Source organism: Besnoitia besnoiti, chromosome VI (genome assembly GCF_002563875.1).
Source record: "Besnoitia besnoiti strain Bb-Ger1 chromosome VI, whole genome shotgun sequence".
NCBI lineage: Eukaryota > Apicomplexa > Conoidasida > Eucoccidiorida > Sarcocystidae > Besnoitia > Besnoitia besnoiti.
In genome coordinates, this window is record NC_042361.1 from 1,357,192 (window position 1) to 1,382,015 (window position 24,824).

The 24,824-nt window shown below is 54.4% G+C and overlaps 3 protein-coding genes across 3 annotated transcripts in view; 1 reads left to right on the top strand and 2 right to left on the bottom strand.

Annotated features, from left to right (window-relative positions):
* BESB_066060 (dynein heavy chain family protein) overlaps positions 1-13,884 on the bottom strand; it is a gene marked incomplete at both ends in the record, with an annotated part of 40,215 nt that extends 26,331 nt beyond the window's left edge. Inside the window, 22 exons of the mRNA XM_029364999.1 lie at positions 76-289; positions 668-1,029; positions 1,703-1,733; positions 2,167-2,328; positions 2,895-3,293; positions 3,868-4,236; positions 4,594-4,821; positions 5,149-5,284; positions 5,737-5,836; positions 6,395-6,505; positions 6,966-7,148; positions 7,896-8,100; positions 8,707-8,958; positions 9,222-9,666; positions 9,972-10,104; positions 10,471-10,669; positions 11,157-11,415; positions 11,702-11,930; positions 12,102-12,342; positions 12,702-12,815; positions 13,087-13,261; positions 13,757-13,884. Of these exons, the coding sequence (XP_029218582.1) occupies positions 76-289; positions 668-1,029; positions 1,703-1,733; positions 2,167-2,328; positions 2,895-3,293; positions 3,868-4,236; positions 4,594-4,821; positions 5,149-5,284; positions 5,737-5,836; positions 6,395-6,505; positions 6,966-7,148; positions 7,896-8,100; positions 8,707-8,958; positions 9,222-9,666; positions 9,972-10,104; positions 10,471-10,669; positions 11,157-11,415; positions 11,702-11,930; positions 12,102-12,342; positions 12,702-12,815; positions 13,087-13,261; positions 13,757-13,884 (4,675 nt within the window). The remainder of the gene's footprint in view (positions 1-75; positions 290-667; positions 1,030-1,702; positions 1,734-2,166; positions 2,329-2,894; positions 3,294-3,867; positions 4,237-4,593; positions 4,822-5,148; positions 5,285-5,736; positions 5,837-6,394; positions 6,506-6,965; positions 7,149-7,895; positions 8,101-8,706; positions 8,959-9,221; positions 9,667-9,971; positions 10,105-10,470; positions 10,670-11,156; positions 11,416-11,701; positions 11,931-12,101; positions 12,343-12,701; positions 12,816-13,086; positions 13,262-13,756) is intronic.
* A 3,240-nt stretch (positions 13,885-17,124) lies between these two features.
* BESB_066070 (uncharacterized protein) lies at positions 17,125-19,002 on the top strand (the record flags this gene model as incomplete). The annotated part of the gene is made up of 2 exons (XM_029365000.1): positions 17,125-18,390; positions 18,739-19,002. The coding sequence occupies 2 exons, from the start codon at positions 17,125-17,127 to the stop codon at positions 19,000-19,002; spliced, it is 1,530 nt and encodes a 509-aa protein (XP_029218583.1).
* Positions 19,003-19,224: 222 nt separating this feature from the next.
* BESB_066080 (putative citrate synthase) lies at positions 19,225-22,349 on the bottom strand (the record flags this gene model as incomplete). The annotated part of the gene is made up of 10 exons (XM_029365001.1): positions 19,225-19,323; positions 19,495-19,740; positions 19,891-20,040; positions 20,136-20,225; positions 20,463-20,606; positions 20,874-20,994; positions 21,244-21,439; positions 21,605-21,759; positions 21,867-22,035; positions 22,211-22,349. The coding sequence occupies 10 exons, from the start codon at positions 22,347-22,349 to the stop codon at positions 19,225-19,227; spliced, it is 1,509 nt and encodes a 502-aa protein (XP_029218584.1).
* Between the last annotated feature and the right edge of the window lie 2,475 nt (positions 22,350-24,824).

Below are 24,824 nucleotides of genomic sequence, written 5' to 3' on the forward strand. Positions count from 1 at the left end.
TGCATGTGCAGCGACAGGAAGGCCTCTCGAGCGTCTGTCGTTTGGGGCAGCAGGAGGCGCGCTTCGACTGCGTACCGCTGAGCGCTTTCTCGCAGACCTCAATCATGTCGCGGAGCTTCACAAGGAGCTCGAAGCGACCTTCGTGGTGACAAGTCTCGACGATGTTGGGCTGGTGCGCTGCGCAGAACATCAAGTCGCGCCACTCGCCGTCGGCAGCCTCGAAGCGCTTGGAGTCCTCCGGCAGCTGCGAGCGGATGTCTTCGGACAGCATGAAGATTGGTTGGAGGCGCTGAGAGCAACGAAGCCCGCACCAGAGGCACGCAGAAACGCGCCGCACACACGGAAACGTCGGGCACAGGTAGGATGCATGCACTCCCACCTTCAATGTATGCATCCCCGCCATTATACGTCGGCAAAGAGCCGAACACATTTTCCGCTCTCCTCGTTATCTGTGTGGTACGAGAATACCCGGATAGACACAAATACATATATATAGATAGATATATTTCTCTATGCTATCGCATACGCAGGCGCACATAGGAAGGCGCTACAGCTCTGGGAGAATGTGAGAGGCGCCGAAGACGCAGTCTTCCCCTATGTACGATTTCGTGCCTGTTTGGGACCCTGTATTTTTTCCCTTGCAAGGCCGTGCGGACTCTGGGCTCACTCGCCATTTCTTCTGCAGCTCCATCCAGACTTTGAGGACTGAGTCCACAGTCCGGAGTTTGTCTTGCCACTCCTCGACGGCGGTGCGGCAGAAGTCGATGACGTTCCCCTGGGCTACCATTGTCATCAGGTCCATGGCATGCTGCTCCAACACTTCAATCACGTCGTCCAGGGGCTCCAGCAGAGGGACATCCTCGCGCTCGAGGTTGAACTGCAGCGCAAGCTGCCTCCACACGCTGGTGATCTCCTGGAGCTTCTTGTCGATCTTCGCTTCCTTCTGCGCCAAGACGACGATGTCTGACACGCCGTCCGCGTGTTCATGCAGCCGCAGCTTGAGCAGGTCCTCCAGACAAAACTCGGGGCCTGAAGCGAAAAAAAGACATTCGACGCTTTCCTGAACGCGACGGAGATCTACGTGGGGGCGCGGTTTGTCACGTAGTGATTCAAACCAGAGAACGCGCAAAGATGAAAGGTGGCTGAATCAGTCCGCACACCTAGGATCGAAACCAGGCACGCAAATGAAAACAAAGGCAGGCAGTGTGGTGGGGGTTCATTCACTTGCCTTTCGTAAACGTCTTGCCAGCCACGGCCATGAGCTGCGTCCAGTGCCGATCGCGCATGAACTCGGAGTGCAAATCGTTGATGAGCGGCAATACGATCTGCATGTTGGTCACTTCGCCTTGGAGCCACTGGGACCCGCCGACAAACGGGAAAAACAAAACTGAATAAAACAAAATGCATGCTCGCCTTCGGTGGTGGCCGCCGCCAGGGCAAAGGACCTCTACACTGGGGGGAGGGGGGGGGGGGAGGACACACGCCGGCGGCCCGTTCATTGCCTGTCTCCTGCTTCAACCGGAACGTCACAGAGGGAAGGAGAGAACTGGCATGCGCACGCCTTCGAGGGGCATCTGCCAGGCTCGTCGTTTTCGACACTGTCAGCGAATCGAAGCGTAAATCGTCGTCGCGCTGAGACGCCACCGACGCATTGCAGCAGTCCATGAGAAGAGTACGTCGCCATGCATCGCTTCTTGCTCACCAAGAGCTGCTGCGCAGCGTTCACTCTCGTGCTGCGGCGACCATACGGGCACCCGTCCCCCCGACTCGAAATTCCCACGTGTCGATGTGTGAATGAACACGTAAAATACGTATGCAGATCGCATTGCTTTCTGTGTGGCAGGGTGCCTCTGGAGGTCCCGTGGAGCTAAACATTCAGTCCGATGCAGCGCGGAACTCGTAGACGAGCCCGTGATCTGGGCGGAAGTTTATCAGGCCATTCGGAGGCGTTGACGGCAATCGCCATGTGAAGCACTCCACAGAGGCGCCGACACGTTCGATGCCCAAAAGGCACAGACGCGTGTACAGCTAGCGAAAGAGCCCAGCACAGCGTGTGGTCGGTTGACGCAGCTGCACATCAATCTTAGCTGTGCATCGTCAAGCATGGGCGTTTTACAGCCCCTGAGCCCGCACCTTAATTTCCCGAAAAAAAAAGATGATGCGTACCGAGAAGAGGCGCATGGACTTTATTTCCTTCGGCAGCGCCTTGAGCTGCTGCTGCATGTCCTTCACGCGAAGGAGCAACTCGTCGGTGACGATCTTTCCCCACAGTGTGGATTTCCAGTCGTCGAACGAGAAGGTCCAGAAGTCAATCACGTCCCAGATTTGCTGAAGGCCAAGGGAAGGCAGGCGCCATATTATGCGCCACAGAAAGTCAAGAGACTGCGCCGTGACATGCGGGTTGCGAAGAAGATGGCGGTTCTAGTTTTCTTATTATTACCCGCCCACAGTCTCTAGCTCATTGAGCTGCGAGGAGCTACGGCATTTATGCTCAAACATGCTGGACGTGGACTCGTGCAGATTCGCTAGAATATATATATATATATATATATATTTATATAGCTGTAAACAGTGAAGTATCCATTAGTTAGACTGGGGCCTGGAACTCACATATATCGTACAGCGTGGTCGACATAAAAAAGATGGGTACCCAAGCACACGGATATATATAAATATATGTATACGCACCCATGTCTCCGCTCGTTTGTACGGGCACGCGTGCAGTAACATTGCAGAGAGCGGCAGCCTGGCTCTGTTCGAGTGTGGGGGCCTGCGCCTGCGTTGTGTAGTTCCTCAGTGGATGCGGGTCCGATGACGGCGAGAGAAAGCACATGTTTTTTGTTTGCTGCTTCGCCTCGCGCCGCTGTCGACGACACGTAGGAGATCGCTGCTACCTTCAGGAGGCGTAGATCAACGAAGGTGTCTTTGAGCTGTCTATAGCCAGAGCGCGCCATGTCGAAGAGCATCTCGAGGTTGTTGAAGTCCTTCGCTTTGCTTTCCATGAGCAGCGTCTTTTTATAGAATTCATCAAGGCACTTGTAGACGTCCGCGCGAGGGAAGTCGTGGCGAAACGGCGCGTCGCGGAGGAAGGCGTCGCGGAAGTTCTGCACGTCATCGCTGAACGTCGACAGCGTCTGCTTGATGTTTGTCATTTCCTGCATCTGCATCGGCAGGATCGCCTCCTTGATTTCAAACGCCTTGCGAATCACTTCTTCCCACTTAGCCGGCGCCGCCTCCAGCGCCACCAAACGCTCCTCCGCGATCAAGCATCCATGCTTCTTCAGCAACGCCACCTGCGAGAGGCAGAGCAAACACAAAAGCGCGAAGCGGACGTCTGCAGAGAAACGCCTGGGAGCCGACGGCAGCCCAGCGGCGGGCGTTCGCCAGCTTCGAGAAGCGAGCCAGAATTTTCGCTGAGAAAACATAGTTCCAGACCTCTGTCAGCGTCTGTAATTCGTAGCGCCTGTGCGCCAGCAGACAACAGAGACTCGACGCGGCGTGAGAGGAGACTTCCCGGAGTCCAGGGGCCGCCTACACTGAGAGCGGAGGTAGAAAAAGAAGTAGGCACGGTCCCCACGATTAGGGTAGCTGTTGCACGCACTTGCACACTGCCTGTCTCGTAACAAGAGCTGCTTGCGTCCTCAGCCGACAGAAAATGAGTCGGGGTCTCTCTCTGTTTCTCTCCTAGCTGAGAGCCCGCCTTCTCGCTTCTTTGCCGACGGTTTAGGGATTAGTAGTTTTTGAACGGATTTCCAAAAGCCAGCCCCTGAGAGCTATGTCTTGCAGCTCCAAGGCAGTCGACTGCGGTCAGCCTGGCCAGGCGTCCACCTCGTGTTCGCTGTGTCGGACGCCACGGTGAGTCCATACCTGCTCTCGAATGGGGACGAAAAGCGTTTTGATGGCGTCTATGGCGATTTTCACGTCGCGGATATTGGTCATGACGTTGTAGAGCGCTTCTGTATTCTCGTCGTCTTCGGCAGGGATGTCTGCATCGAGGTAGCCGAGCATTTTGTTGATGAAACCGGTGATTCCATCGATGCGCGCGACACAAAAGTCGTGGAGGAAGCTGGTGTACTGGTTTGCCCATTTCGCGGCCAACTGGCTCAGCTGAATCTTTGTCGGCTGCGCGTTGATGCGAATCCAAAATATGTCGCACGGCGTCTTGAAGTTCGAGATTTCTGTGCGCACTCTCTGGAAGTAGGTGATCTTCTCGTCGAACCGGGACAGAGCCGGTATCTGAGCGAAAAGTCGAGGCGCGAACCGCGAACCCGCACTGCGCATTCTTTGCGAAACGCCTCCAGGGGCGGAATCATCCTGCCTTCATCGCCCGACAGACGCTGTGTGTCCGCCATGCGAATAGCGAGCTAAATGCAAGTAATGTATACGGGCAGTCTGCGATACTGTGTGACACGGTGGAGAATGCGCCACGCAGCGGCACCACGGAGGGTCAAGCTTTCAAGCGGATCGGCTGGCTGGCGACCTCTCATGGGCGCCTTTGGAGGGCCGGAGGCCTGATGCGATCTCGCCGTGGTTCTTTCTTCTGCCTGAAGCGTGGCTGGGGATGGCGAGCCTCTGGGCCGCGCGCGAGCGTACCGGTCTCCCGAGGTCGATGCCGATGACTTCCATGATCTGGTGGAAGGGCTCGCTTTCGGAGTCGTTCCAGTTTTCGACGAGCCCTCTAGGCTCGTCCGACAGGAACTCCTCCAAGACATCGTGAATGTCCCGCTTCCACAGAAACGAGTACTCTTCGAATGTGAGGAGGTACTCGTTCAGCTTTTGGCGTGTTGCGCCAATAAGCTTCGTGAGGCGCGATCGAACAGCCTGCGAGAGCACACGCACGGCTCAAGCTAAGTCTCTGGGCGGTAGGGGCGGAGGGGGGAGGTAAGACGGGGGCCGACAGGAAACGAGGAGAGAAAGGGCTTGACCTGTGTCGCGAGGCACCCCTGGTGGCTGACCTATCGGCGAGGAGTGTTCGTTCAGCTCCGGTCGACCTGCTGCTGCTTCTCACAGCTGCCCTGCTATATGGGCCGTGCGTCTCCGCAGCTCCTTCACAGGCGCACGCAGGCGAGAGCGCAGCGGGGGGCACAGGCGAGAACTGCGGCTAAAGGCTCGAGCGACGCCCCACAGCTGCCGACAAGCGAATCTCACCATTACGAGGAAATTGCTCTTGACCTCGTTCAGGTAGTCGCCAGTCCCGGTGTCTAGTCGCGCCACAGTGGTCGCGCACTTGAAGAAATCGCCAATCCACTGGTCAATGAGATCGCGAATTCCTGGACTGCCTCCGCTGACAAGTTGATGCGATGTGCAGCATGACAAAGCCAGCATTCTTCCCGTGGCAATCATTGCTCTTCTCTCCAGCGCATAGTTCGGAACTCCATATGAACACGTGAAGGAATATATGTATGCATCGAATGTCCCTTTATACATGCATATATATGCTGGTATCTGTATGCATGCTGATGTTTGTCAATGCACCGCGACCAGTTCTGTCGCTTATTTCCACTCGGACCCCACAGGCGTAAGATCAGGTGAAGCTGTTTTGTCTTCAAAAGGCAGCGTGTATATGCAAAGTTGAATTGCGTATCCCACAGACCATGTGACAGACCGATAGGTCGAGGCTTTCTTGGAAGGGACAGCAGCCGCGTAACTCCCCGAAGTCCGCTAAAGGTTAGCTGCGGCTGGCGCTTGAGTGGAGAACCAGGCAGGCGGTCTTGCACTTTCTACGGAGGCGCCTACTGTTTTTCGTGATCAAAGGAGGGAACAAAGTCGATGGAGTTGTCGACGAGTTCGAGTTTCACTTCAAACAGCGGAGCCACATCGGGCTTCGGATGCATCGCTGCAGCAGCAACCGCATTTCAATTCGTGAGGAGTGCAACACTATCAGGCTTTTCCAATTCGTAATGCAGAGTCCAACCTCCACCGTTCGATATTCTGCAAGTCTCACATGTTCCCCACCGGGGCGCTCTCGCTTCCTCAACGCTGCAACAGACGGTCGCGCGTGTGAGCGTTCTATGGTGAGCATATGTCAGCGCATGGTGCAGTGTCGCAGCGGCGCACGTTGAGCCGCATCGAATGGAAGCGTTCTGAGCGTATCTGCGGCCGAGATAAGTATGCTAGTTCTACCGGCTGTGCGCCACATCGCTCGCAGGAGTTCCTGACGTGATTTCGGCGCTCTGATCTCGAGCCAAACGAACGTAACAGGCACCCGCAGCGTCCGCGTGCCAGTTTCAGTGTACGGCAAATCCGCGTGTCGCAGGGGCACGCGCGGCACGCGCCTGAGCTGTCCTCAGCCTTCCGCTGGGGCAGTTGTGTCCTCCAGGCGTCACGCGCATCCGTGTGTGGCCTTGTTTCAAGGCTGCGCGGAAACTACCTCTCGCGTTGCCTTGAACTTTACCTGCCTCGAGCGTCTTGCAGAGATGCTTGAGAGAGATGACGATGAGAGCTGCGAACCCCTGAATCACGATGGAGTTGACAAAGCCTCCGTGCAGCCGCCACTGTGGCGCACCTGCGAACCACACAACGCACATTCGAACTTTTCGATGTGGCGGGGGGCATCCCAATGCCGCCCACTCTCAGGATATTCAGATGCAAACTCCGCTGCCAGCCGTAAGCCGCTGTCGAGGAAAGCAAGCGTGTAGAGCGGGAGTCAGCCCCCCGGTGTGGAGCGACAGCCGACAACGCTGCATCGCGCATCCGGCGCTCCCGCACTCCCGCCCTCGCCGCGAGAGGGCCGCCATCGCTCGAGCCAGAACCCAAAGCGCGCGGCCGCTGGCTGTTGTCGGCTGCGTTCGAGGAAAGCAGAGAGAAATGTTAACGCTTCTCGTGAGGCAGCACGTCCGCTGCTTCCGCGTGCCAGCCAGTCGCTCTGCGTTGCGTCGGCGCTTGCCCCTTCCTCACTTGACCCGATGAGAGGCAAGCTGGTTGTCGAGCGGCATATTGCGACCGAGTCGTGCGCATGCGCTTACCTTTGCTGGTCTTGAGTGCATCCGCAGAGTCGCGCAGGAGTTTGTGGATTTCTTTCCCTTCCTCGCTCATCTGGTGGTGGCGAATCGCGATGCTGGCGCGCAGCATCTGGTCGATGTCGTCCGGAGACATCGGCTTCGGTTTGCGCTCAAACAACGGCTTCTCCGCCCAGCTCGCCAGCACGCCTGGGCATCATAGAAAGCCAACAGCTACGGAGGAAGAAACGCCATGGTGGCAGTAGATGCACGCAAAGGTCCTGCAAGCGAGACCCTAATAGTAAACGCCTCCGCTCCTGGAGGGGGTAAAATGCATCAGGCAGAGCAGTCAGGCAAAGGAGACAGACTTTACGAGGCGCTGAGAAGGCGCGGGAGATCAAACTAAAAGAGGTCCAGGGTAATCCAGGGACGGGGTTGAGGTGGCTTCGCTCGTAGGTGTGGTACCGTCACGCTCAAAAAGCCAGGATTCGCGGTCGGGCGAAATCCCCGATACATACAAGTCCGGGTCGAGGTCTGGGGTTTATGGCAGATAGAGGCTCTAGAGAGTCCCGTCAGGGAAACAGCTTACGCAAAGGCGAAGCGACACGTCTCTCGGAGATTTCAAGAGGACGCTATAACGGCCCCCGTCTGCTGTTGTACCAGGTGCGAACTTCCGGTGCCCGTTCTCCGCTATGCTGAGAGGGGGCCCCACCCCGATGAGTATCAGTGCCGGGCGTGCCAATTCAGCATGCATTCGAAAGCCCTGGTGCCTTCAAAATGCGTTACTACCTGCCATGGAAGGGCAGCCGGGGCGTGAGTTGGCACACAGTGCAGTCACCTCACTCTGCAATCCCTAAGCGTACTGCGAATCGCGGCGGCACATCGAGGCGGATTCTTTCGCCCGTGCGCATGTATGCAAGGCCCGGAGCCGGGGCGGAAAGCAGAGACGTAGCGTACCGATGATCTTCTGGAGGTTGGCCTTCATAGTGTGACAGATTCCGTACACTTCAGTGACGACGCTGGTCGCCTGGCTGAGGAACTCATCGACTTCTTCCGAGGAGTGCCAGCGAAGGGACGTGAGCCCAGGCGCAAGGATCGCGTTGATTTTGGCGATGCGATCCGCGAGCAGCGGACGCTCGTTGGGCAGGAGGTCGGTCAAAATCTGCAGCCACGGGTGGTTGGGACAACCGAAAGCGCGACAAGCACGCCTGGCACCCAGGCTGCAGCAATGCGCGGAGCCGCAGCTTCTCATGATGCTCCGCGGCGGAGATCCCAAATAGCAGACGAGCGCAGAGTCACGACATTCGTGCAGCCGGGGGCGACTCCCCATGGACTCAGCGGTCTCTTCACGTGGAGTTTCGCCGTCTAACGCCTAAATCCTTAACGGTGCCGCTCCCTCTCCACTGTAGCGAGCGATCCGCTGCTGGGCAGAGAAGAGGCAAAAACCTGTTCAAGCTATAGGGTCCGGCGGCGCCTTCGAAACGCATGCCAGGTGGCGCGCAGGCGGGCACAGGGCCCTCAGACTCATCTGACCTGCCCACGTGAAGGAAGGGCTAGGCCTGAACGGCACTTCCTGACGAGCTGCCAACAGCAGCGTCGCGCCCAGTCACCGACCGAGCACAGGGCGCGGTGGTGTCAGACAGATGCGGCGCGTGTCGCGAGCACCCGCACGCGGAATCATGGTGCAGTGTGAAGCACGTGACGACGCAAAGATGCTAAATGTCGCGGATGAAGTCGGGGGCGGAGGAGCCTGGGAAACATTTCTCACTTGGTTGTACATGGAGACAATCATTTCCATGCTGTCAGTCTGCCGTCTGTAGGTGTTGAACTTGGCGTAGACTTCGCGCGCCCCCTCAGGCACCGCAAGATCCTGCAGCTCGAGGTACTTCACCTCGCGCATCAGTCGCGTGAGGGCGGGATCGAAATTGACTTTGAGCAGCCCGTTTTCCGTGCGGCGAAGAAGCAGGTCGGCTAGCTTCTCTCTGGTTGGGGCTACTGACGTCGCACCCCACGCAGTGCGCTGAACGGACAGAAGAAAACGTCAACGTCACATATCTTTGAGTGAGAGTGTTGCCGGGTGTTACGGCGATCCACTCGCCTCTGAGAGCCGCCTTCGCTCCAAGCAGCTCCTGGGTCTGCGATGCAACTTTGAGCTGAAGAGCGAGTGGTGCCGGCTGCTGCGGTGTGAGATCCCCACTCATACGCGGCTGCCTTGTTGAGACTGTATGTCGCATCCTGCGCGCCGCAACTGGAGACTTCTGCATACGGCTGGACACTGCTCACCATCTCTTCCTCGTAGTCCTGGATGGCACTTGCGACGCAGTGGTATTGCTTTTCCACCTCTTTGAACTCGTCGGGTTTCTCTTGGACGCTTTTGCTGAAGACAAGGAGGCGTTGCATCGGCTCCTCTGCGCGCTCCCGAAGCGCACGCGCCCAGAAGAGGGCGCCAGCGACTGGCGGCTGATTGGCGAAGCACGGCGCATCCTCGGCTTGTTGGTGAATGGCTGTAGAGCCGTCTCTGAAGAGCTTTTGGACTTCTTTGACGTCCTGCTTGTACTGCTGAAGAAGGAGCGCGTGTTTCTTCTCCAACTCGTCTTTGATGATGGGGCGCTCGAGGAGACTTCCGAACGACTCGAACAGCTTGATGCGGCCCAAAATGGTGTTACTGTCGTCGAAGCCTGCCGTGAGCACGGACGCCAGCCTCTGCTCCAACTCCTTCACGCTACAGCTGCACACGCCAGCGAACCGCGAAGCCACAAAAAGTCCCGCGCTCCCTCCTGTTTGCCAGGCGCCTTCTCCTTGCATACGTGCTTCGCCCATGGCTCGTTACCGGCGGTCTTGGTGCTTCATCGGTCTGCGCACTCTCAGCCCTTTCAGGCACGGACTCGAACTGCTTCCTGGAGGAGGCCCGCGGCAAGGCGCGTCTGGCTGGACATGTTATGAGCGACGGCGATTCGGCATCTACGCGTGAAGTGTGAGTTGTCTGTTGTGAGAACCTCGGTGGCGACTCTTCATCGGAGCAGGCGTGCATACCGAAACCTGTAGAAGTGGTCGTCGAGCTGCGCGCAGTCGACGTCCATGACGTCGTAATCCACCTGCTGGAAGTCCTCAACAAGGCGCTTGAACTCTTCAAACAGAGTCAGAACATAGGTTGTGAGCGCACTTCCTGCGAAGGAAATTCGTAGTCGCAAAGCCTATAGACGGAAGCTGCAGCGCACTGCTTTAAGAGTCCGTCGGGTCGGGAGAGCCTCTTTTGCACGGCTGTGCAGCCGAGAGGTGGATGGAGCGTGTCGTTCACCTTCGAAGGCATACTTGTCGCCCCGCACGCGGGGCCGGCTGCTGCGTGTCGCCAGTGTTTCCTCATCTTGCGCATCTTGTGAAGTACACGACATTCATGACAATAACGCTGACTTTAGCTCTGTGTAGATTTCAGCGAGGTGTCTGTGCGGACACCGTGGTAGGGTGACGTGCTTGCGGGTCCTGGTTAACTGCAAATTGTTTCCACAGATGCCTCAAGTAGCTACGCCCGTACCCTTCGTTCCACAAATTTCAATCTTTTCCAGCTTGTTGAACTGCATAACGGTTTTTGTGAAGTCTTGGAGAGCCTTGTTTCGCTCTCGATATGTGTCTAGGCGCAGAAAGAGGGCCTCATTCTTGGTTTGCCACGGGCATCCTTCCCGTTCCGCCTGGCTGCGGTACTTCAGGTAGACCTTCTTGAAATTATTACAAACCTAGACGATGAGAAGCGAAGGCAGGAACGAAGCACAAACCAGGCACGAAATGCATCTGTCGCGTCGCTTCGTAAAGCGGATCGGCTGAATCCTGTCGCGGCATTCCTGCGGCAAAGCTGGCCTCCGGTCGCAAATCGGCGGCGGAGCCCGGTCGGTGTCGGACGAAGAGAGGCCCTGATGCCACATCGAAAGCTGGCATAGTTTCCAACACCCCGTTCTCGCTGCTCGGCGGCTCAGTCTGCGCTTCTTGGCGGTGTGTCGGATTGTCGCTTCGAACAAGAATCCTTTACGTTATCGTTTTCTGTCTCCAGTGGGCCCAGTGAGCAGGATCGCTCGTCACGGGGCTTGTGTTAGGTAGAGGGAGTCGGTTTCTAGTAGCTGGGCCGAACTGTGTAGCTAGTCGCCTCGTCATCATGGCGCATTCGCAATGTACGTCGACAGAAGGGGATCCGAATCGTGTCTAGCTGGTGCGTATGCCCTGGCGTACTGTGAGCGCGGTCCCAAGTTTGCAAAGGGCTTCTTTAGGATCGTCGTTTTGAATGTGCTTGAAGACCTCTTGTCCGCTGATGTATCGAAAAGCTTGAGCAATAATGGCATTGCAGATCTGCCTCATCAGGACCACAAGGCGCGCAGGCGTATTGTAGTACTCTGAGTATTCCCATATCAGCAAGATGTTCTGCAAGATCGGCTCGAAGAGATTATCCAGACTCGTGAACTCAATCGTCTCGTCCATCAGCCGCATCAGCCTGCGATCCACTCGCTCGTACAAAGGAGACAAGATTGGAAAATTTGCAAACTTGCCCCTGCTGCTCAACGCAGATGTCACGTTTCTGCGAAAGCTATTCGTGAAGACCTATCTGCCCCAGCTGCTTACAGCGACACTAGTGTCGCCGGTGTGCAACGAGACAGATGACCCCTATGGAAACGGCCAAATGCTGTAGTCAATTCTCATTCAGATTCCTTGTTCCGGATATCGCTGTCGACTGGCAACGACCACTGAACGAGATTTTCTCCTCTCGAGGTGTCGCGTACCATGGCTTGAGCGTCGACAAGAACTTGACGTTATCTCTTGCCTCTTTCCGTTCCACTTCAACTTCATTGCGGAGCTTTTCAAAGGGCGTGGAGTATGTACTTTTGTTTTGGTGTAGAAACTCTTGCACATGAAGAACTGCGTCATCCCCCAGCTGCTCGCTGATGGAGTCCAGGTTTGCGGCCCGGTGTTCCCAAAATTCCATTTCTTCTGCAGGCTCGGGGTTCTGTCCTGATGGCATATGCAGGGAGGGAGGGCGACTGGCTAGCGGTTGTCGCGCGTCGCCGCTGACTGATAAGCAAATCACGTGAGGTGTGTCATCCTGCAAAGCACTTCTCGCCTACCGCTCACGCCGGGCTGAGTCGCGAACCATGATACTACGGGCTGACGCGTCGCTCGTACCATCGTTCAGAGACTGTGCAGGGTTCTTCTCCAGAACCAGACGGATTTGCTTGGTCCACATGATTACGGAATCTTCATAGAGATGCAGTTTCTCTGAATTCGAGCTCTCGCCTGATAAGCCTTCGGGCGGTGTCGGCAGGAGGGTGCGACCGCTCATTACCCCGAGCGTCGCATGCAGTTTTGCCAGGAACCTGCTGTATTTTTCGAGTATGTCTTTCGTTACAAATTGGGACAAGCCCACCTGCAAGGCAGTCACTGGGAAAAGATCGATGTGATCTCAACAGCGACGAATCGCGTAGCGGCGTCCAATTGGTGTCCGAATTCCGATGCACGAAGGTACATGATTGAGTAAAAGCCTCAAGTAAACGCGAATGTTGGATTGGAGGGCGGGGGGCAGAAAGTGAAGACGCCGCACGTTCAAGCCTCGCCGGGTAGCGGTCGTAGTTGTCAGTTCGTTGGTGTCTAACGAGCTAAAAAAGTGTCGCCGACGTGTACGAGTCGCAAGCGGCCCTTCCTAGTTCAAGAGCCTGAATCTCCTGTTGTATGAGAGCAGTCCATGTGGTGCGGCGCTGCGAGCAGGCGTCTCAGCATGAGTCTCACTTGGTTAGCGGGGTTTGACAATGTACTGAGATAGACCCCGCCGCATAGCTCATGGAGCATCTCCATGATGGCGGATGTCACCTCCAGACAGAGAATCGACGTTTGAACATTTTCCTGCAGATGCCACAGCGGAGTAGAAGTCGCTGGCGACCTAATGTCTCTGAAGACAGACAGAACTTTCGGCCTCGGAGCTTCTCGTTCGAGGCGTTCATGACATCTTGACTATGCCGAAAGCCAGAGGGTCGCCCGGTCCCCCCTATCAGTCTCAACGGTGAAATGCCGGCCTTCTCGACCCTGAGCTATTTTTCGTGCTTCCCAGCGGGCACCCCTCGGTCTGTGAGCCTCTGACACTATTTCTAGGCGGTCTGAAGGTGTCAGCACTCACACTTGTGATGACAACGTTTCTTTCAGCCTTGAGCATGAGCAGGCTTTTCCGTTTAGCCATTTGAGACGGCTGGGGAACATCATGGACAGAGGCGACGACAACCTCGGGGGTGTTCCCAGTCTGGAAAAGGATGAAAAGCGTGTCCGAGTCGTCTAAAAAATTGTTGACGGCTTTCCTGTTTTGAGCAACCATATAATAGGGCGCAGGCGAGGGAACAAACCAGTGATACGGCGTTGTTGGGTAAACATGCCAGAATTGTACATGTGACACGTGCCTGCCTTGTAATGTACCACGTGCCTGCCTTGTAATGTACCACGTATGAATTTGAGTCCTCGTCTGTGACAGGTGCGACCCCACCGTGGGCGAGATCCCACGTGATTCGGTAATGTCTCCACGAAAGTAGCAAGATGTTTTCATGATGTCGAAAGAGCCGGGCGCGTCGTCTATGGGCTCGGCATATTACTTCGCAAAAAGCGTAAGTGGGGAGCGAATAACAGGTAGCCTCAGTTGATTTCTTCTACTCAGTCTCGACGAGCTTTTCATTGGACGCAAAACTGCTTTGGCTTGAACGCTGCGCCTATCGCACCTCGTGGGAGCTGTGACCTCACGGGGACCCGTCTTGTGTGTAGTGATACATACAAGCTCCGCAGACGCGCCTCACTCATCTTACAAGGAATTCTCCTCAGTTTCAAAGGCTCTCTTGAACTTCTCCCAGACATGCCGCTTCAGGCCAAATGCAGCAAACACCCTCTTCTCGACCCATAGAAGCCGAGCATCCGGCTCCTTCTTTTCAGCCATGGTTGTGGAGCAGTGAGCACCAGTCTCTCTGTCTCTGGAGGTGGCCCTGTTGCGCGAGAACGTTTTGCTCTCTGAGCCACCAATGCCAGCCTATCAAGAGTCACGAAGTTGGCCGTCGCATGGAATTGAACACGCCCTGCCGTCGTATTTTGCCAACGGCAGTAATAGAGGAACCACGTCGGGTATGCGCACGTATTAGCCAGCTTACGACAGAGCATGCGAACCCAACTGCCATTAAAGGGGCACGAAAATGAGGTCGCAAATACACGTTAATACCACTTCCAAGAAGGCAGTGACGCACCTCAGCCTCAAAGCTAATTTTGTCGAAACACAAGCCGAGAGCCACGGTAGCCAGTCGTGTCACACGTGAATTGTAGTCGATGCCTGCGTGGCTTTGCCGTGCGAAGGCGATATAGCGGGGGGGTTCGTGAAAGTCCCTGCTTTCGCGGAAGATTGTTCCAGTGCAGCCTACAAAATTAAAGCCAGTACGTCCCTTTAAGCAGCCAGGATAAAGGAAAGAATCCCTGGTGCGGGGTATTACCAAGACGATTGTAGTGCAAGGCCATTCGCTCACATCAAGGGGTACAGATAATGTTTTCTGTTATCGCTCCTCGAAATGAAAGTGCCAATTTGCTTGAAACGCGAATAAAAGATTGTAGCCTCGGATTTTTCAGAGACTCATCTCTGCGAGCGACATAGTGAGAAAGCGATCAAGTGCAGATAGTAGAGTATTTACCTTCGAAATACGGAGTTTCGTTCGTCAGCTGCTTTGGAGCCGGCTAGCAGAAGAGAACGAGGCGATTGTGTAAACGCTACCAATGCTGATCTCTAAAGAATTTTGACACCAGTTCTCGCGACCGCGTTTCCTGGCCACCCTTACGGCAAAGGGAGTGCAAATCGCGCCCCTGTCGCTGCAAGCGAGAACAGGGGCTCTTCCCAGGATAAATTGGCATGGTGGCATCTGAAAAACCGAAAATGGCACGACAATGATTGTGTAACGAACACAAAACCAGCGTCTTCAGGCAAACGCGCATGTGGTTGCTCCGGTAAGGAGGAGCATGCAAAAACGTTCGCATGTAGTTCTGACCCTTTCCGCCGAAGGATCCCGTCAGTGCATCCACAGATGCAAGGTCCTCAATGAATATGCTTTCCGCCCACCACGAAACCGCAAGATGCTATCCTTCGGGCGGGCCCAGCTTTCAGCAACGTCTTCGCAGTTGGCCCAATGTTGTCCATGTGCTGTGGTTCTGAGAAAAATCGGACAGTACAGCATGCCTGCTAAACACGCCCGACATAGCTTTACGAAGAGAACATACATTTCTATATACCCTCTTCGAAAACCGCTAGAGGGATCGCTCCGCGGAGACGCGATGCCTACTCACGCTGCCTTCGCAACAGTTACCGATGGGCAATGACTACGCTCAAAAGGCGAACTCTACCAAGAGCACAAGAGGCAACCAGGAGCACAAGAGGCACTTCGGCGCCGATACGAGGCCTCAGTTAAAGGAGTAGGTCGTGCGAACGCAGTGACCTTATGCAGAATTCGAAGAGGTAGTCTGGATAGAGTGTCGACGCCTGGTAGTCTCATTCTTAAAAAATGAGGACGAGCTTGGCACGGCGCCTACCGGGGGCATATCGGAGGCAGCGTTAGCACGGATTTGCTGTGCTTTCGCTCGGACCTAACCATAGTGTTGCACATATCGCGTGTGGGCTACCCGCTCTCCCCACCTGTAGGATTCATGCTGTTGGAAATAGATCTGCGGTTGTCAAGTGGAGTCGTTAGTCTTTGCGCGTGTCCCCTTACGTTGCACATATCGCGTGTGGGCTACTTGCTCTCACCGCTTGCAAGGGTCCATCCTATTGGAAAATATCTCTACGGTTGTCAAATGGAGTCTTTAGTCTCAGAGTCTGTCTCCGTGCGTTGTGCTGTATTCATATGGCAACGACTCGGATGGAATCGCACCTCATTACATAGATCCCATGGCCCCCCATACGAGGATCTGCCAAACAGGAAGAAACTCCTACGTGCTAGGGAATCTATCTTTCCACACGTTGTTAAGCGCGGTATGATTCATCCCCCACCAGAACCCGAAACAGCACCCCCCCCCCCCTCGTTCCCAGTACTGCGTTCTTGAAGTGAGTGTGCTATCCAGCGCCTGTTTTCAACCCGAGCCTCCCCATGATGCGGATGCCCACGGCGTGCGCATCAGCTGCCCTACAGGGTGCATGATATAGCCAGAGTCTACTGTCTGTACCATCCTCTCGATCGCTGTTTGAAAGACCCCACCCGGGCTGCCACCAGTCCACAGGATGCGATTTAGGCACGATGCAAAGACTTTTACAGGAGCTCCCGCCGATGATAGCTTATGTTACTGTTCTGCTAGAGCCAGAACGCGGCGTCGATTAGCAGGGACAGTCGCCTGCATTCTGCTGACGCCTGGATCCTTCGAACCTAATGAAAGAGTGCGCAGCGTGCGCAGGGGTGGCATTGACATGCTAATGAACTTTCCAAGCACGTTGCCTTTCCATCGAATACGTTGGCTGCCACGGCCAAGAAGAACAGTAGCAGCCGTAATCTTTCAGCGGATGGCAGATTACTCAACTCTTTTAGTAATGGGTTAATAGTGATCATTATCATTACACTATTGATGTTTTTTTGGAGAACATCCATTAAAAGAACTTTGTGTTAAATCTGTTATAGGTAATAATTTTAAGTGATTACGCTGTTCAGTAAGGGAGAGCTGGGTCCCTCACGTGACTGAGCCGCTCCGGCATGCAAACTCGCATGCGTTTCAAGAAGGGCGTCTTCCAAGTGCCGTAGAACTGTACAGGAACCCGAATCAAAGAGGCGACAGATTTGGATTGGAACCTACCTCGCGTGGGTCATGACCGGGCTTTTTGTCTACGGTTCACAATAAGTCTTCTGCACAGTAGATGAAATCGCGTGTTGAAGAATATGGCTCACCGCATGCGCGGCGGTTCCTGTTTCGCAACGGATTCTGAATGACAAGTCGTTTTCTCATGTGCGTTTAATTTCCACTCAAAACGTCATCACTGCTGTATATATGAGGTTTTTGCTCCGCGTATTCGGCATGGGATTCCCCTTCCTTAGTTTGTCATTCGTACTCGCCCCCAATCACTGTGTCTTGCAATATAAGGGATCCAGCATAGAAGTACCCCTAACCTTTTGCAGTGCTGCACCGCTCCATTTCCTCATTGCTTAACATGGAAACAAGGCCGATGGAAGATGATTCTTATGGTACAGAGGGCGAGTGGATGGACACTCTCCTGCCCCAGCAGGTCCTCCCCGTTTCCGACGTCAGCTCTGCGTCCGGCGCCTTCTGTAGTGCATCTGATGTTGTGGCAGCAGCTGCCAGCGCTGTGGCCGCCTGCATGGATGATGAAGTAGACGAAAACTTGTTGCAGCCTCTTGCTGAGGCATATCTACTTGCTGTCCGAAATGAAGCGCGGCTTCTGCCGAAGGTTGTGTGTGCCTCCGGTAACAGTCAACACGCGCCCCTCTCGAGAAGAGACGTATCAGGGGGTAAGGGTGAAGTTGCTAATGATTGTCAATGTTCCGCAGAGCTACGACAGAAGGCAGTGCCATACTCTGCAGATGAAGCAGGTACTATCTGCGCTTTAGGAGATGGAAGTGCGTCGAGCGGTCACGGAATGTGGCTTGAGACACGCTCAATCAATGGTCACCCGCACGATGAAGCGAAATCCCCCTCCAGAAGCATGTCCTTCACCACAGGAAGCGCTGTACATGAAGGACTGCCGAACTTTGTGGCAGAAGTTGACAAGTTTGCGGGTGCACCCGCACAAGCGCGTTACTCCGCAGCGCCGACTGGATCTTCTGGACAGTGTAGTCTTACGTTGTCCGGGCGACAGGGCATGGCCGACAATACTGACATGCGCTTCATGCCTGCTACACAGATGTACGGTACCGACAGTTCCGCTAGTGCTGACGACTCTGAGGACATCGATACACAGGAAATGTCATATCTACAGAAGATTCTGATTATGGAGAAGAAACGGAGTGCTGCGGAGTCGTCCGAAATGGCTCCATCGTTGGAATGGTCGAAGGACTCACTCTCTGCCTTCGTGGCTCTGCGCGAGAGTCTATCTCAAGAAGCCGCTCCAGCAGTCCAAAGAGGAGTCCCTCAGGCGAAAAACGGGAACTGTCAGAGCTGGGATGAGACAGAGTGGAGACTGTACTGTCGATGCTACCCACCGTCAGTTGAGATGTTGGCCCGATGCGACAATGTTACGCTTTGCCGGGTGCTTTCTCTTCTCGCTGATGACATCGTCTTGCAGCGTAGGGCAATTACGCGCACCCATGTCAATGGGAGAACGAGTGAAAATGATACGGCGCCGATGCGTTTACAGAGAAGTAAATGCCACGGCCAGGCAGGATGTCCTTGCTGTAGCGTGGAGGCATGTCATCTAACGCTACAGCAAGCGAGTTGGCTATTCGGTATCTTTCTTTTCCTAGACGAGCTTCAGGTAAGCTGGATAATGGGGCGTTCATTCGGGCCAACCTAGATTTGAGGAATAGTCTGTGAGAGTGACGTTTGATGAGTTCAGTCACATGTGAAGCAGTCCACTGTAGCCGGCGGGCTCAAACGGCACGGCTGTGGCCCGGGCGCGATGGCGGCAGACGCGATTTTAGGGGTCCCACGATTGGGTTACAAGACGTTAAGGCACTGCAGAAGGGCTCTCACAAACATGCGGCCAACGGCAGCACGCCCTCTGCGGCTTTGCGAATCGGCTCATTCATTCAGCTACTTTCTAGTCCAGCGTCCTAGCAGTGAAACTACCATGGGAAGAGACACTGTTCCGGCTTTTTCTCAGGCTATGGACGCTGACGTGGCGTTCTGCATCCAGAGTGTGAGGCGAGAGTGTGAAAGCGCACGTCGAAGGCTCGCACGAAATTTCCAAGCGCGGAGAAAAGCAGACATGATCGGAGCCGCAGCAGGTGTAGCAGAGGAGCGCAAGATCGATTCCGTGGCACGTGAGGTGCGGGGCGGCTCCGCCGTCGAGCGCTCGGAGGGGAGTCTTTTGGCGGCTTTGAACCTACTTATTCTTGTAACAGGAGATTTCTTCAAGCAGAAGTGATATGACTAATGATGCAGGTATTGGGCGATACGAGCTGCCAATGCAGGCAGGCACTCCCTTATGGCAGCCTGCTCAGTGGGTGCTACTTTAAAGTCGGTCTCTTTTTTGCACACCGTCGCGCGACTGTTGGTAAAGACATTCTCGCACTGTACCAAGACTTCCACGAAGCGACAGAACTTATTAATGATGGACGCACAGCGTCCACTCACGCATAGTCCAAACTCATGTGGCCGACGTCGGTGTTGCCTCGATTGCCGTAGAAAGGAGCTGGCGGCGGTCGTCTGCTGAAATTTTAACTTGGAATGCAGTATCCGCAACCAGCTGCACAAAACCCATGTTGACAGCGGGCCCACATAGGGAAAGTGATTCATGGTTTTATAGCTAGATGGACGGATACTGAGTGCCGTGTGGTCGAGAGTGTCGCGAGCACTACAGCGCTGTGCGTATCTTAGAGAAAGCCCGAGTGACAGTTTCACGCACAGGAATGCTTACTTCCTGTCTCTTCTTGATCGGCGGGACCTCGCTTCTGAGTCCATGTCCCAGATACACCTGAAAGGGCCGTGCTATCCGATTTTCTGGATCGTTGACGAATTCATTGAAGTGCGCCGTCCAGCCGGCCATTCGCGGAATGGCGAACAGCAGCGGAAAAAAGTCAATGGGGAAGCCCATGGCTTTGTATATAATACCGCTGTAGAAATCGACGTTTGGGTACAGACGGCGTGAAGTGAAGTATGGGTCCTGTAGCATGACAAAGCAGTATTGCTAGTAACAGACGTCTACGATAACGGGTCACAGGCGGTTCTTCATCCATGTTCAGCCTATGCGATGAATCTTATTCTATCGACATAAAGGCCGTGCAACGTTACCCGACAGACGCGCTGTGCTCACTTTCATGGCCATCCGTTCCAACTCTCGAGCCACTACAATGAGAGGAGAGTCTCCGACGACCTTGAAAACAAGCTCCGCCACCTGGCGAATAATGTTTGCTCTTGGGTCGTAGCTTTTATATACACGGTGCCCGAAGCCCATCAATTTCTCCTGCAAGGCCAACACACAAAGGGCAGCACGTTTGGAGGTGAGGATGCTGCTGTCGGAAAACAGAATTTGCGCAGCCCCCGCAGCAACTACCTCACCTTCCTTTCCTTCACCCTCGAAATGAATCCGGGGACGGCGTCAATGGTTTTTATACGCTCGAGCATGCGCACAACAGCCTCATTCGCCCCCTGAAACAGTAGAGACTTGCATGTCGTGACATCTGTCTGATTTGAGTAATACTGTATATCCTGCACCAGGCCAGTAAAGTGGGTGCTGGCAGGTGCATGTGGAAGTATGGCAGGAGTGAAGCGGCCCACAATAACAGAGCGCGAAGGCTGTCAAGATGAATACAGTGTCGAATACGAGCTACCATTTGTGGAACTCCCTCGTAATAGAGACATCCCACGAGATTCCCAGTGGCTCACCCCATGGCGTGGCCCGTAAAGGGCTCCGGTCGCTGCAGCCATCGAAGTGTATATATCAGCATTCGAGGAAGCCACGTGGCGAGCAGCGGCCGTGCTACAGTTTAGTTCGTGGTCCGCATGGAGGACGAACAGAATATCCAGGGCCTGTAAAGCAGAGAAAGGCTGCGTGGCTGGAGCGTTATGCGTAGATGAGGTGGCTGTTGTTGCGAGTGTCATCTAATCTCTGGTACCACATGACCGAACGGGTCCTTGAATCGGGCCGACGACTGCGTATCTAACGAGACCTGAGGAGGCTTTGAGCCAGTGGCGAGCGATGTTGCATAGTGTCTTGCACTAGCAGGGGTAGAATTTCATAGCCCAATAAATGTAGACGCGCAGAGCGTGCTTCAGGAGCCAAATATCAGGTCTTACTTTGACGAGCACTGGATGTGGAGAGCATGGTAAGCTGCCCCGCTTGTCCATCATGGCCAAAAAGCCGGCGGTAAATCCTAGTTTAGGATCTGGGCTAACAAGAGGAAGCCCTTGTCTGTGCCTAATACGCACGTCAAAACTACGTAGAAACTGTTTGTTTTGAAAGCTTCAACAAACGCAGGTGCCCGGGGGCCTCACCATCGGTCCTTTCGTGCGACGGTCGCTATCCAACACCTTTACTGAGCGTGTCGTTAACACAGACTGATAACGAAAATGCAGCTTCATGTAATGAAAAGAAGTCATCAGAGCTCCCCAGTGAACCGTTCAGTGTGACGATGTTCGGCTTGCATCTAACATCCGAAAGCAGTACCGGAGAATGTTCGCTGCTATAGCAGGCGTCATAGCAAGCACCTGAAGCAGATGCTTGTTCCTGACAAGTACATCCTTGTACACAGTCTGGCCGGCAATGCAAGGGTTTGCTTCCGGATAAATCGTCCCAGCCGCAGCCAGACACGCCATCAGAACGCCCATGGGATGTGCTTCAGGGCGGAAAGTTTTGATCAGTCCTGGAGACGCACCACCGTGGTGTAAAAAAGGAAAAACGCTCATCACAAGAGGGTCAGGAGCTTCTACTCGGTGGAATGTGGAGCCACCTGGGCGGACGACTGAGGCTGAAGCAAGTACAAGACACGCTAATACCCACAGGAATCGCCTGACGGCTCGGCACGTACTTCTTAAGTCCGTAGGAATATCACCCAACCTTCTCAACGTGGCACTGTATGATGCCAGTTGCGGGGCGGTGGGCAGCTCCCCATACATCAACAGAAAAGCGCATTCTTCGAATGACACTCTCTCCGCCAGAGTCTCAATAGGATAGCCGCGGTACCTGCGCGTATTGAGACCACACACAACCGAAACACGCGTACCACGCGGTTCACTGTCGTGGTCATTGGCAAAACCAAACGACCATTTACAGTGGTTACAATTTCTTACCTCAATATGCCTTTGGCTCCATCGATGTATGTGATTCGAGATGTACACACACAAGTGTTCATCTGACCGGGGTCATAGATGCGCAGCGGCGGGCCTCCCGGTATTCGAATCTTGCCAAAGTCCTTCGCCAGGACGGTATCGTTTTGTATAGGCAGACTATATTCGTTTCCTTAAGGAGCATACACGGAGAAGCAGCCATTTTGAGAGAGATTGACACTTTTTCCGTGGCCCAATTTCTCGGCGATAAGGGCGACATCTGATGCTCTAGGGTGAGTCACCTAACCTCCATCTTGGGTGCGCGCAATATGCGCTGTCTCCTCTGCGAGCAATTGAAAGGAGCTTACCTGTTCGCTCATCGACAACAATCAAGCTGTCTGTAGTTACCTTGGTATCTGTTTTTACTCTCTCCTGACTCTCGGCGGTGCCGGTGCTGGCTGCGCCAACGGGACGGAGATGTCCGTTGATAGCACTGAGACGATTCATGATATGAAAAGGAGGACCACATTCCAAGCAGAGTTCGGAACATAACCAATCGCTTCAGGGTAGTGAACAAACTTCCAGAGTGGCGGGGACGCTACCACAAACGGCCGACGACCTTAAAGACATTCGCCAGTGCTTGTTTGGTTTACTTGTTGACAGTTCCTGCAGAACCGAGGGGTTTTTTTCACATTAACGCTCGACCGTCCGGGCATATGTTCAACAATAGCTGTGTGATCGCTCACAAATAGGCTCCTGGCACATGCGTGTCTCCGGCACAACCTTCCTCGGGTTCAACTACCTTTTGGCGTTCCTACTGTCACCCACCCCATGGCGTGTGCACGTGCGCCAATGCTAAGCGTGTCCCTCCGTACCAGTACTCTTTTGCCATGCGACCTCTTGATGTAGGACTCCCTACTGGCTTAACGTATCTGACCCGTATTTTGTCTTCAGGCTCAAGGGACTGTCCAAAAACTGTCTGAGAAATCTATTTACACGCGTTGGATTATGGCAACTTTCCGATTGACGGGATGACATGGTAAACTAGATTCCCATCTTCTAGTGTAGGTCGTTCACGCATAAAACATCCCACTGCCGCGCCGTGGATCCATAGGTTCGCGCACGCAAGCTCGTTCAGAAACGGGATCCCACGTGAAAGGACGCCTTGGTGCGTCGGCTCAGCAGAGGGAGTGAACGTAGAAGCGCAAGCCTGTAGAAACCAACTGGTATTTCTTCAGCCAAAAATTCGTCGTGAACTGATGCTGCACAAATAGAATGTGCCTCGTCTCCCCCTCTCCCTCTCACCCGTAGAAGGGAGCGCGGTTGCTCGGTTGCATTTTGGTTCGCCGCAGCATCTCTGCTACGAATATGGGCTTGCATTCGGGTGAGGATCATTTACTCGACTCTACGTGACATTGCGTATATGCAGCCATTTGACGTACTAAGGGCGTCTGCAAGCTCTCATGATTGTTCTATGGTGCTTTTTGCTTTGCACGCCGAATCAAATACACGGTGAAAGATAGTCTGCCATTTGGTGGCCCTTATGTGGGAAATGGGTGAGAAGGCACGTTTATAGGGGAACTTGACCTCGCAGCTGAGCAGACATAGTTCGCCAGCGCCCATGTCGAGAAATAGGCGTGAGTCAGTCTAGGCAGACGCGCCTATAATTTTGCAGGTATAGTGAGGCCTCACACCCTCCCGCCCGGGCCATCAGGCTTTCCTGTAACGGTGTAACTCCACTGCATCGACAGAACTGTGCTTCAAGAATCGCAGACTCCAAGAGGCAGTATTTCTTTGGCATAGAATTGAAGCGGGCATATAAGGAAAAGACAATTCTGAACTCAGGTTTTTACTGGTGAACTGGGAGAAGCCTGCTCCAGACGAAATTGCACTTTCGCGTCCCGAATGCAAAATCATGCAGCCCAGGAGCTTGCACGAGCTCAGCCGCAGGTTGTGGCACCTGCAAAGCCAGCCTGTGTTCCACTACGATCAGAGCGCCCCTCTGGACGACGAACTCGATGATCAGTGTCAGCAGGTGAGAACAAAGATCCTGACAAACAAACAAGTCGGTCGGGAAGCTGCTTACCCAGCCTGACAGCGGCAGTGGTTGCTTAAATACCTTTGCCAGATCCGGGTGTTTCTCCCAACCCCCACCCTCGCGGTTTTCGCGTTGTGCGGAAGACTTCTCCACTTTTGGTGAAAAAGGATTCAACGTGAACAGGTTTACGCAATGCTCGCAACTGGGGCCGTCACAACCGTCTGGGGCATATGCTTTGGAGAGTATCCCTGGAGTTTCCTGCAGTCCTGCTGCCCTGGATCCCGGCAGGCAAAGGCTGCATTCTAGACAGAACCTCAGAAGTCTGGATAGACCCAAGGTCGACAGGCGTTGTTGTGAGCCTTCCTCAGCGTTGATGCCATCTTACAATGCTCAGTATCAGCCCGGCCGTGCACGACGGGTTGAGGAGACAACGGATTACATGTCGCCGCGCGATGATTCCACGAATGGAGAGCCACCCATGATTTTCAATCAGTCGCAGTGCACCGCGCAGGCTACAAGTCAGCTCACTTCCAGGAGCCAACGAAACGTGTCTTCCTTCCTACCACAGCGTGATGCGAACGAGGACCTGTCACAAACCGCAAGGCAGGCGCGGCGTCGAAGGAACCAATTTGAGGATATTTTCCCTGCAGAGTTGCTACCGCTCTCGAGGGGCGCCTCTACGACGACTCTAAGCAGACAAGAAGTGCCACCTGACTCGTCACACCAGAGACCGCTTGCTTCACAGAAGCAGAACCGTCCGCCAAAACAACTGTTGCCGCAAGCCAAGGTGAGAGCACAAGTTCCGGTGACTCACGATAGGTAGAAGCGATAAGATGTATAGGAAGCAAAACGAAGCTCTAAACCGGACACGCCAGAGCTGCTCGACCCATGCTGTCGTAGGTATGTTGGTCCGTGAAGAGTCCGTTCTACGGATTGGTAGACTC